Raw genomic sequence first — 12,908 nt, forward strand, 5'->3', positions numbered from 1 at the left:
TGTTCCAGTCCAAGTACTCAATAATATCACACATTATAGCCCCACGTTGACACCCAAGTACACTAAAAACAGTCTACTGATTCATATTTATTGCTGGAATAAAGCCTGCTCGGTCTGTTCAGTTCCTCTCTGGACAACTCAAGGTTTGCCTCTCTCTCTCTCTACCTCTCCTGAAGACATCCTGGGGTTAGGAAGACAGGACTGAACCCTGTGTTTCAGTAAAAGATTGTGTGTGTGTACAGGTATGTCCCAAAAAAATACACGTCACATACACATGGTCAGCAGATGCGAGTATAGCGAAATGCTTGTGCTTCTAGTTCCGACAGTGCAGCAATATCTAGCAAGTAATATCTAACAGTTCTACAACAAAAACCTAATACACACAAATCTAAGTAAAGGAATGGAATAAGAATATATAAATATATGGATGAGCGATGTCATTATCATTATCAGAGTGGCATAGTCTAAGATGCAATAGATAGTATGTGTGTGTGTGTGTGTGTGTGTGTGTGTGTGTGTGTGTGTGTGTGTGTGTGACAGTGTGATGAGAGCATCACAGACAGCCCTACAGTATACATTTACATTGCCTTTCAGAATAATCAACAGCTCAACTATATCAACTACCATCCTATTCTGTATGTATTTCTACACATCTTAAAGTTTACCCCTCTCTTCTACCCTTCTTTACATTCCAATGCTTTTCTCTACCTTTTTTATAATTTGGTAAATATTTTTTTATGCGTTTTTTAAATAAAGTCAAACTTAATATTCAACCAAACAGCTTATCAATGTTTCGTTGCAAAGCAGTCCACCGCTCAGACGTGAAAGGGCCAACTGTGCATCATCTTTCTCCGCTAAGAAAGAGGGTTTATCACAAATAGAAACCCTGAGTAATTTTTCACAAAAATAATTGCCCTGCATGTGGTGTTATTTCCTGGTATTTAAAGCTTTGGCAGGGCTCCCTGTGTAATGATTGGCTGACTGAGGCTAATGTTGGCAACTAGACAGGGAAAGGAAAGCAGTGGGCTATGCTGGTGTTGGCTGGGCTGGGAGGAGGTGGGATGGGCTGGGAGGGGCCGGGAGGGGCTGGGGTGGGATGGATTGGGATGGGCTGGGAGGGGCTGGGATGAGGGGCTAGGATGGGCTGAGATGGGCTGGGCTGTGGTTGGCTGCGCTGGGGTTGGCTGGGCTGGGGTTGGCTGGGCTGGGAGGGGCTGGGAAGGGCTGAAAGGGGCTGGGAGGGGCTGGAAAGGGATGGACAGAGATGGAATGGGCTGAGATGGGCTGGGCTGGGGTTGGCTGCGCTGGGGTTGGCTGGGATGGGGTTGGCTGGGCTGGGAAGGGCTGAAAGGGGCTGGGAGGGGCTGGAAAGGGATGGACAGAGATGGAATGGGCTGAGATGGGCTGGGCTGGGGTTGGCTGTGATGGGCTGGGCTGGGTTGCCTCCGCACACGTCAGAGGGATAACCACAAAACTAACTGTGGCCACTCAGCTGGAAGGCTTTAAAGCAGAAAAACACTGCAAGACATTATCCACCACAGCTCTCTTACCGTGGCTGGGGCCTGGTCTGGTCTGGCTACTATGTTACTGTCAGGTGAAAGTCAAAGGCTAGCTATGTTTGTGGTATGGAAAACAGCCATGGGGTTTCTGAACTCCATGTCAAATTAGTACAGACGTCAAACACAGCAGGGTCTACTGTTTAGGCGAGCACTTTAATGGAGACGTTCAGCAAGCCGCTGTTTAGCCATTTCAATCACAACACAGCAGCAAGCCTCCCTTCAGAAGGCGACCCTGAACTAATATCATACTGACTGCTACATGTTTACAGCCATCCAATGGCTTTCAATGGCTGAATGACTGAATATTACAGTACTGTTTGTAGTGACTGTAAAACTATGTCCACATATTTTCCAATATGACTGTATTTTGACAGAACTTCTCAGCTCTCTTCTGTGAGGTGTTCCCTGCCTGGGGAGGACCAGACCAAAGATAGTTGTTTTCCTGGAGGATCACTAACACCTCACTATACAGTAAATACTGCATCTCCTATAGGGACCCAGTACAGTATAACACTAGGGCTACGTCCCAAATGGCAGCCTATTCCCTACATAGTACACTACTTTTGACCAGAGCTCTATGGGCCCTGGTCAAAAAAAGTGCACTATAAAGGAAATAGGGTGCCATTTGGGATGATACCTTAGACTAGGCCTTTTCAGGAACATTGGCAGCTATAAGCTCTTTGCTCAGGTAGAGCTTATCAATTCGTCACATGCTTTGTAAACAACAGGTGTAGACTAACAGTGAAATGCTCACTTACTGGCCCTTCCCAACAATGCAGAGAGAAAGAAAATAGAGAAACAATAGAAAAGTAAAACACGTTATAATAAATAAATACACAATGAGTAACAATAACTTGGCTATATACACAAGGTACCAGTAACGAGTCGATGTGCAGGGGTACGAGGTAACTGAGGTAGATATGTACATATAACTAGGAATGAAGTGACAGTAGCAGCCGTGTATGTGATGAGACAAAAAAGTTTGTGCAAAACAGGTGTATGATGCGTTTCTGGTATTGAGAAGTTCAAGATGCAAGAGAGCAGTTACACAGATGGAGATTGGATTCAGTCATCATTTAATGGTCACAATATTGGATTCAATGACAGGGGGTACGGACATAGCCTCCTGCCATCTGAATGACTTCCATACAAAATCTCTCAGTTTATATACTGCCCTTCCAATCTACTTTTATCTTATCCAGTTGCTAACCATTATTGATTGTCACTCATCTACCACCATATCATCTACCTCCTTAGTGTAGTGTGGCACCCTAGCCAGGCCATTCCATCACGCACCCATCCTAAGATTATCAACAGTGGCCCCCAATATATCTTGGCACACTGACCTTCTGTTACTCACACGTGACACCAATATCACATGGCTTGTCCTTGTTCTCTGTCCACATTCAGATTATGATCTCTCCATACATGAATGAATCTTGTATCACAAATCATCATAACAACAGGTTAATGCAGATAGTCCGGGTAGCTATTTGGTTAACTATTTACCTAACTATTTAGCAGTCTTATGGCTTGGGGTGGAAGCTGTTCAGGGTCCTGTTGGTTCCAGCCTTGGTGCATTGGTACTGCTTGCCATGCGGTAGCAGAGAAAACAGTCTATGACTTGGTTGGCTGGAGTCTTTGACAATTTTTATGGCCTTCCTCTGACACCGCCTGGTATAGAGGTCCTGGATGGCAGGAAGCTTGGCCCCAGCGATGTAATGGGCTGTACGCACTACCCTCTGTAGCGCCTTGCGGTTGGATGCCAAGCAGTTGCTATACCAAGTGGTGATGCAGCAAGTCAAGATGCTCATAATGGTGTAGCTGTAGAACTTTGAGGATCTGAGAGTCCATGGCAAATCACTTCAGCATCCTGAGAGGGAAGAGGCATTGTCCTGCCCTCTTCACGACTGTGTTGGTGTGTGTGGGCCATGATAGATCCTTCATGATGTGGACACCAAGGAACATGAAGCTCTCGACCCGCTCCACTACAGCCCTGTCGATGTAAATGAGGGCGAGCTCAGCCCTCACGTTTCCTGTAGTCCATGATCAGCTCCTTTGTCTTGCTGACATTGAGGGAGAGGTTAATGTTCTGGTACAACACTGCCAGGTCTTTGACCTCCTCCTTATAGGCTGTCTCATTGCCGTCGGTGATCAGGCCTACCACCGTCGTGTTGTTGGCAAACTTAATGACGGGGTTGGAGTAGTGCGCGTCCACGCAGTCGTGGGTGAACAGGGAACACAAGAGGGGACTAAGCATGCACCCCTGAGAGCCCCCCGTGTTGAGGGTCAGCATGGCGGATGTGTTGTTGCCTACCCTCACCACCTGGGGGCGGCCCGTCAGGAAGTCCAGGATGCAGAGGGAGGGTTCAGTCCCAGGGTCCTTAGCTTCGTGATGAGCTTGAAGGGCACTATGGTGTTGAACGCTGAGCTGTAATCAATTAACTACATTCCCATATAGGTTTTCCTCTTGTACAGGTGGGAAAGGGCAGTGTGGAGTGTAATAGAGAGAGAGAGACGAGACGGCTGGAGAGTCCAAACGTATTAGAGCATTAGTCAACACTGTTGTTCCTGCTAAAACGGTCGGACAACACAGCACATAGTCCTGACAACATGATCTGGACTAACTTGGTTGATAGCCAAGCTACAAGAGACACACACACACACACACATAAAAACACACACAGAGACACAAAATAACAAACACACACACATACTAGTGCAAAAAGAGCAATGACCTTGACTGAATGCCGTACTAAATACTTACTGGAATAATAACAGAGGAGAGGAGTTGAGGAACTAAATACTTACTAGAATAATAACAGAGGATAGGAGTAGAGGAACTAAATACTTACTAGAATAATAACAAAGGAGAGGGGTAGAGGAACTAAATACTTACTAGAATAATAACAGAGGAGAGGGGTAGAGGAACTAAATACTTACTGGAATAATAACAAAGGAGAGGGGTAGAGGAACTAAATACTTACTAGAATAATAACAGAGGAGAGGGGTAGAGGAACTAAATACTTACTAGAATAATAACAAAGGAGAGGGGTAGAGGAACTAAATACTTACTAGAATAATAACAGAGGATAGGAGTAGAGGAACTAAATACTTACTAGAATAATAACAAAGGAGAGGGGTAGAGGAACTAAATACTTACTAGAATAATAACAGAGGAGAGGGGTAGAGGAACTAAATACTTACTGGAATAATAACAGAGGAGAGGGGTAGAGGAACTAAATACTTACTGGAATAATAACAGAGGAGAGGGGTAGAGGAACTAAATACTTACTGGAATAATAACAGAGGAGAGGAGTAGAGGAACTAAATACTTACTGGAATAATAACAGAGGAGAGGGGTAGAGGAACTAAATACTTACTGGAATAATAACAGAGGAGAGGGGTAGAAGAACTAAATACTTACTGGAATAATAACAGAGGAGAGGGGTAGAGGAACTAAATACTTACTAGAATAATAACAAAGGAGAGGGGTAGAGGAACTAAATACTTACTAGAATAATAAAAAAGGAGAGGAGTAGAGGAACTAAATACTTACTAGAATAATAGAAAATGATAGGAGTAGAGGAACTAAATATATAGTAGAATAATAACAAAGGAGAGGAGTAGAGGAACTAAATACTTACTAAAATAATAACAGAGGAGAGGAGTTGAGGAACGAAATACTTACTAGAATAATAACAGAGGAGAAGAGTTGAGGAACTAAATACTTACTGGAATAATAACAGAGGAGAAGAGTTGAGGAACTAAATACTTACTGGAATAATAACAGAGGAGAGGAGTAGAGTAGAGGAACTAAATACTTACTAGAATAATAAAAAATGATAGGAGTAGAGGAACTAAATATATAGTAGAATAATAACAAAGGAGAGGAGTAGATGAACTAAATACTTACTAGAATAATAACAAAGGAGAGGAGTAGAATAACTAAATACTTACTAGAGTAATAACAGAGGAGAGGAGTAGAGGAACTAAATACTTACTAGAATAATAACAAAGGAGAGGGGTAGATGAACTAAATACTTACTAGAATAATAACAAAGGAGATGAGTAGAGGAACTAAAAACTTACTAGAATAATAACAAAGGAGAGGAGTAGAGGAACTAAATACTTAACTAGAATAATAAAAAATGATAGGAGTAGAGGAATTAAATATATAGTAGAATAATAACAAAGGAGAGGAGTAGAGGAACTAAATACTTACTAAAATAATAACAGAGGAGAGGAGTTGAGGAACTAAATACTTACTAGAATATTAACAAAGGAGAGGAGTAGAGGAACTAAATACTTACTAGAATAATAACAGAGGAGAAGAGTTGAGGAACTAAATACTTACTGGAATAATAACAGAGGAGAGGAGTAGAGTAGAGGAACTAAATACTTACTAGAATAATAAAAAATGATAGGAGTAGAGGAACTAAATATATAGTAGAATAATAACAAAGGAGAGGAGTAGAGGAACTAAATACTTACTAGAATAATAACAGAGGAGAGGAGTAGATGAACTAAATACTTACTAGAATAATAATAGAGGAGAGGAGTATATGAACTAAATACTTACTAGAATAATAACAAAGGAGAGGAGTAGAGGAACTAAACACTTACTAGAATAATAACAGAGGAGAGGAGTAGAGGAACTAAATACTTATTAATAAATATTACAGAATAATAACAAAGGAGAGGAGTAGAGGAACTAAATACTTACTAGAATAATAACAAAGGAGAGGAGTAGAGGAACTAAATACTTGCTAGAATAATAACAGAGGAGAGGAGTAGAGTAGAGGAACTAAATACTTACTAGAATAATAACAGAGGAGAAGAGTTGAGGAACTAAATACTTACTGGAATAATAACAGAGGAGAAGAGTTGAGGAACTAAATACTTACTGGAATAATAACAGAGGAGAGGAGTAGAGTAGAGGAACTAAATACTTACTAGAATAATAAAAAATGATAGGAGTAGAGGAACTAAATATATAGTAGAATAATAACAAAGGAGAGGAGTAGATGAACTAAATACTTACTAGAATAATAACAAAGGAGAGGAGTAGAGGAACTAAATACTTACTAGAATAATAACAAAGGAAAGGAGTAGAATAACTAAATAGTTACTAGAGTAATAACAGAGGAGAGGGGTAGATGAACTAAATACTTACTAGAATAATAACAAAGGAGATGAGTAGAGGAACTAAATTCTTACTAAAATAAAAACAAAGGAGAGGAGTAGAGTAAGTAAATACTTACTAGAATAATAACAAAGGAGAGGAGTAGAGGAACTAATACTTACTAGAATAATACCAGAGGAGAGGATTAGAGAAACTAAATACTTACAAGAATAATAACAAAGGAGAGAAGTAGAGCAATTAAATACTTACTAGAATAATAACAAAGGAGAAGAGTAGAGGAACTAAATACTTACTAAAATAATAACAGAGGAGAGGAGTTGAGGAACTAAATACTTACTAGAATATTAACAAAGGAGAGGAGTAGAGGAACTAAATACTTACTAGAATAAATACAGAGGAGAAGAGTTGAGGAACTAAATACTTACTGGAATAATAACAGAGGAGAGGAGTAGAGGAACTAAATACTTACTAGAATAATAACAGAGGAGAAGACTTGAGGAACTAAATACTTACTGGAATAATAACAGAGGAGAGGAGTAGAGTAGAGGAACTAAATACTTACTAGAATAATAAAAAATGATAGGAGTAGAGGAACTAAATATATAGTAGAATACTAACAAAGGAGAGGAGTAGATGAACTAAATACTTACTAGAATAATAACAAAGGAGAGGAGTAGAGGAACTAAATACTTACTAGAATAATAACAGAGGAGAGGAGTATATGAACTAAATACTTACTAGAATAATAACAAAGGAGAGGAGTAGAGGAACTAAACACTTACTAGAATAATAACAGAGGAGAGGAGTAGAGGAACTAAATACTTACTAGAATAATAACAAAGGAGAGGAGTAGAGGAACTAAATACTTACTAGAATAATAACAAAGGAGAGGAGTAGAGGAACTAAATACTTGCTAGAATAATAACAGAGGAGAGGAGTAGAGTAGAGGAACTAAATACTTACTAGAATAATAAAAAAGGAGAGGAGTGGAGGCAATAAATACTTAACTAGAATAATAAAAAATGATAGGAGTAGAGGAACTAAATATATAGTAGAATAATAACAAAGGAGAGGAGTAGAGGAACTAAATACTTACTAAAATAATAACAGAGGAGAGGAGTTGAGGAACGAAATACTTACTAGAATAATAACAGAGGAGAAGAGTTGAGGAACTAAATACTTACTGGAATAATAACAGAGGAGAAGAGTTGAGGAACTAAATACTTACTGGAATAATAACAGAGGAGAGGAGTAGAGTAGAGGAACTAAATACTTACTAGAATAATAAAAAATGATAGGAGTAGAGGAACTAAATATATAGTAGAATAATAACAAAGGAGAGGAGTAGATGAACTAAATACTTACTAGAATAATAACAAAGGAGAGGAGTAGAGGAACTAAATACTTACTAGAATAATAACAAAGGAGAGGAGTAGAGTAACTAAATACTTACTAGAATAATAACAAAGGAGAGGAGTAGAGGAACTAAATACTTACTAGAATAATAACAAAGGAGAGGGGTAGATGAACTAAATACTTACTAGAATAATAACAAAGGAGATGAGTAGAGGAACTAAATTCTTACTAAAATAAAAACAAAGGAGAGGAGTAGAGAAACTAAATACTTACTAGAATAATAACAAAGGAGAGGAGTAGAGGAACTAAATACTTACTAGAATAATAACAAAGGAGAGGAGTAGAGGAACTAAATACTTACTAGAATAATAACAAAGGAGAGGAGTAGAGGAACTAAATACTTACTAGAATATTAACAAAGGAGAGGAGTAGAGGAACTAAATACTTACTAGAATAATAACAAAGGAGAGGAGTTGAGGAACTAAATACTTACTGGAATAATAACAGAGGAGAGAGTAGAGGAACTAAATACTTACTAGAATAATAACAAATGATAGGAGTAGAGGAACTAAATACTTACTAGAATAATAACAGAGGAGAGGAGTAGAGGAACTAAATACTTACTAGAATAATAACAAAGGAGAGGAGTAGAGGAACTAAATACTTACTAGAATAATAACAGAGGAGAGAGTAGAGGAACTAAATACTTACTAGAATAATAACAAAGGAGAGGAGTAGAGGAACTAAATACTTACTAGAATAATAACAAAGGAGAGGAGTAGAGGAACTAAATACTTACTAGAATAATAACAAAGGAGAGGAGTAGAGGAACTAAATACTTACTAGAATAATAACAAAGGAGAGGAGTAGAGGAACTAAATACTTACTAGAATAATAACAAAGGAGAGGAGTAGAGGAACTAAACACTTACTAGAATAATAACAGAGGAGAGGAGTAGAGGAACTAAATACTTACTAGAATAATAACAAAGGAGAGGAGTAGAGGAACTAAATACTTACTAGAATAATAACAAAGGAGAGGAGTAGAGGAACTAAATACTTGCTAGAATAATAACAGAGGAGAGGAGTAGAGAAGAACTAAATACTTACTAGAATAATAACAAAGGAGAGGAGTAGAGGAACTAAATACTTACTAGAATAATAACAAAGGAGAGGAGTAGAGGAACTAAATACTTACTAGAATAATAACAAAGGAGAGGAGTAGAGGAACTAAATACTTACTAGAATAATAACAAAGGAGAGGAGTAGAGGAACTAAATACTTACTAGAATAATAACAGAGGAGAGGAGTAGAGGAACTAAATACTTACTAGAATAATAACAGAGGAGAGGAGTAGAGGAACTAAATACTTACTAGAATAATAACAAAGGAGAGGAGTAGAGAACTAAATACTTAGTAGAATAATAACAAAGGAGAGGAGTAGAGGAACTAAATACTTACTAGAATAATAACAGAGGAGAGGAGTAGAGGAACTAAATACTTACTAGAATAATAACAAAGGAGAGGAGTAGAGGAACTAAATACTTACTAGAATAATAACAGAGGAGAGGAGTAGAGGAACTAAATACTTACTAGAATAATAACAAAGGAGAGGAGTAGAGGAACTAAATACTTACTAGAATAATAACAAAGGAGAGGAGTAGAGGAACTAAATACTTACTAGAATAATAACAGAGGAGAGGAGTATATGAACTAAATACTTACTAGAATAATAACAAAGGAGAGGAGTAGAGGAACTAAATACTTACTAGAATAATAACAGAGGAGAGGAGTAGAGGAACTAAATACTTAGTAGAATAATAACAAAGGAGAGGAGTAGAGGAACTAAATACTTACTAGAATAATAACAGAGGAGAGGAGTAGAGGAACTAAATACTTACTAGAATAATAACAGAGGAGAGGAGTAGAGGAACTAAATACTTACTAGAATAATAACAAAGGAGAGGAGTTGAGGAACTAAATACTTACTAGAATAATACAAAATGATAGGAGTAGAGGAACTAAATATATAGTAGAATAATAACAAAGGAGAGGAGTAGAGGAACTAAATACTTACTAGAATAATAACAGAGGAGAGGAGTAGAGGAACTAAATACTTACTAGAATAATAACAAAGGAGAGGAGTAGATGAACTAAATACTTACTAGAATAATAACAGATGAGAGGAGTAGAGGAACTAAATACTTACTAGAATAATAACAAAGGAGAGAGTAGAAGAACTATATACTTACTAGAATAATAACAGAGGAGAGGGTAGAGGAACTAAATACTTACTAGAATAATAACAAAGGAGAGGAGTAGAGGAACTAAATACTTACTAGAATAATAACAGAGGAGAGGAGTAGAGGAACTAAATACTTACTAGAATAATAACAAAGGAGAGGAGTAGAGGAACTAAATACTTACTAGAATAATAACAAAGGAGAGGAGTAGAGGAACTAAATACTTACTAGAATAATAACAAAGGAGAGGAGTAGAGGAACTAAATACTTACTAGAATAATAACAGAGGAGAGGAGTAGAGGAACTAAATACTTACTAGAATAATAACAGAGGAGAGGAGTAGAGGAACTAAATACTTACTAGAATAATAACAGAGGAGAGGAGTAGAGGAACTAAATACTTACTCGAATAATAACAAAGGAGAGGAGTTGAGGAACTAAATACTTACTAGAATAATAACAGAGAAGAGGAATAGAGGAACTAAATACTTACTAGAATAATAACAAAGGAGAGAGTAGAGGAACTAAATACTTACTAGAATATTAACAAGAGAAGAGGAGTAGAGGAACTAAATACTTATTAGAATAATAACAAAGGAGAGGAGTAGAGGAACTAAATACTTACTAGAATAATAAAAAATGGAGGAGTAGATGAACTAAATATATAGTAGAATAATAACAAAGGAGAGGAGTAGAGGAACTAAATACTTACTAGAATAATAACAAAGGAGAGGAGTTGAGGAACTAAATACTTACTAGAATAATAACAAAGGAGAGGAGTAGAGGAACTAAATACTTACTAGAATAATAACAAAGGAGAGGAGTAGATGAACTAAATACTTACTAGAATAATAACAAAGGAGATGAGTAGATGAACTAAATACTTACTAGAATAATAACAGATGAGAGGAGTAGAGGAACTAAATACTTACTAGAATAATAACAAAGGAGAGGAGTAGAGGAACTAAATACTTACTAGAATAATAACAGAGAAGAGGAATAGAGGAACTAAATACTTACTCGAATAATAACAAAGGAGAGGGTTGAGGAACTAATTACTTACTAGAATAATAACAAAGGAGAGGAGTAGAGGAACTAAATACTTACTGGAATAATAACAGAGGAGAGGAGTAGAGTAGAGGAACTAAATACTTACTAGAATAATAACAAAGGAGAGGAGTAGAGGAACTAAATACTTACTAGAATAATAACAGAGGAGAGGAGTATAGGAACTAAATACTTACAAGAATAATAACAAAGGAGAGGAATAGAGGACCTAAATACTTACTAGAATAATAACAGAGGAGAGGAATAGAGGAACTAAATACTTATTCGAATAATAACAAAGGAGGGAGTAGAGGAACTAAATACTTACTAGAATAATAACAGAGGAGAGGAGTTGAGGAACTAAATACTTTACTAGAATAATAACAAAGGAGATGAGTAGAGGAACTAAATACTTACTAGAGTAATAACAAAGGAGAGGAGTAGAGCAACTAAATACTTACCAGAATAATAAAAAATGATAGGAGTAGAGGTATTAAATATATAGTAGAATAATAACAAAGGAGATGAGTAGAGGAACTAAATACTTACTAGAATAATAACAGAGGAGAGGAGTAGAGGAACTAAATACTTACTAGAATAATAACAAAGGAGAGGAGTAGAGGAACTAAATACTTACTAGAATAATAACAAAGGAGAGGAGTAGATGAACTAAATACTTACTAGAATAATAACAGAGGAGAGGAGTAGAGGAACTAAATACTTACTAGAATAATAACAAAGGAGAGGAGTATAAGGAACTAAATACTTACTAGAATAATAACAGAGGAGAGGGTAGAGTAACTAAATACTTACTAGAATAATAACAAAGGAGAGGATTGGAGGAACTAAATACTTACTAGAATAATAACAGAGGAGAGGAGTAGAGGAACTAAATATTTACTAGAATAATAACAAAGGAGAGGAGTAGAGGAACTAAATACTTACTAGAAATAATAACCAAGGAGAGGAGTAGAGGAACTAAATACTTACTAGAATAATAACAAATGATAGGAGTAGAGGAACAAAATACTACTATAATACTAACAGAGGAGAGGAGTAGAGGAACTAAATACTTACTAGAATAATAACAGAGGAGAGGTGTAAAGGAACTAAATACTTACTAGAATAATAACAGAGAGAGGAATAGAGTAACTAAATACTTACTAGAATAATAACAAAGGAGAGGAGTAGATGAACTAAATACTTACTAGAATAATAACAAAGGAGATGAGTAGATGAACTAAATACTTACTAGAATAATACCAGATGAGAGGAGTAGAGGAACTAAATACTTACTAGAATAATAACAAAGGAGAGGAGTGGAGGAACTAAATACTTAGTAGAATAACAGAGGAGAGGAGTAGAGAAACTAAATACTTTACTAGAATAATAACAAAGGAGATGAGTAGAGGAACTAAATTCTTACTAGAATAATAACAAAGGAGGAGTAGAGGAACTAAATACTTACTAGAGTAATAACAAAGGAGAGAGTAGAGGAACTAAATACTTACTAGAATAATAACAGAGGAGAGGAGTAGAGGAACTACATACTTACTAGA

The 12,908-nt window shown here is 36.7% G+C and overlaps 1 protein-coding gene across 1 annotated transcript; it reads right to left on the minus strand.

Moving 5' to 3' along the window:
• Positions 1-1,000: 1,000 nt before the first annotated feature.
• LOC123482213 (vegetative cell wall protein gp1-like) lies at positions 1,001-2,965 on the minus strand. The gene is made up of 2 exons (XM_045209053.1): positions 2,922-2,965; positions 1,001-1,364 (listed from the first exon to the last, which is right to left on the minus strand). Exons 1-2 carry the CDS (start codon positions 2,963-2,965, stop codon positions 1,001-1,003), a joined length of 408 nt encoding a protein of 135 aa, XP_045064988.1.
• Between the last annotated feature and the right edge of the window lie 9,943 nt (positions 2,966-12,908).

This window comes from Coregonus clupeaformis, chromosome 29 (genome assembly GCF_020615455.1).
Source record: "Coregonus clupeaformis isolate EN_2021a chromosome 29, ASM2061545v1, whole genome shotgun sequence".
NCBI classification, from domain to species: domain Eukaryota; kingdom Metazoa; phylum Chordata; class Actinopteri; order Salmoniformes; family Salmonidae; genus Coregonus; species Coregonus clupeaformis.

Bases quoted from the DNA above. Each gene is read 5' to 3' on its own strand.
- LOC123482213 (XM_045209053.1), bottom strand. From the start codon at position 2,965: ATGTGGACAGAGAACAAGGACAAGCCATGTGATATTGGTGTCAC. The intron at 1,365-2,921 runs GTGTGAGTAACA...ATCCCTTTCCAG, and splicing joins CCATGTGATATTGGTGTCAC to CCCCTCCCAGCCCCTTTCAG.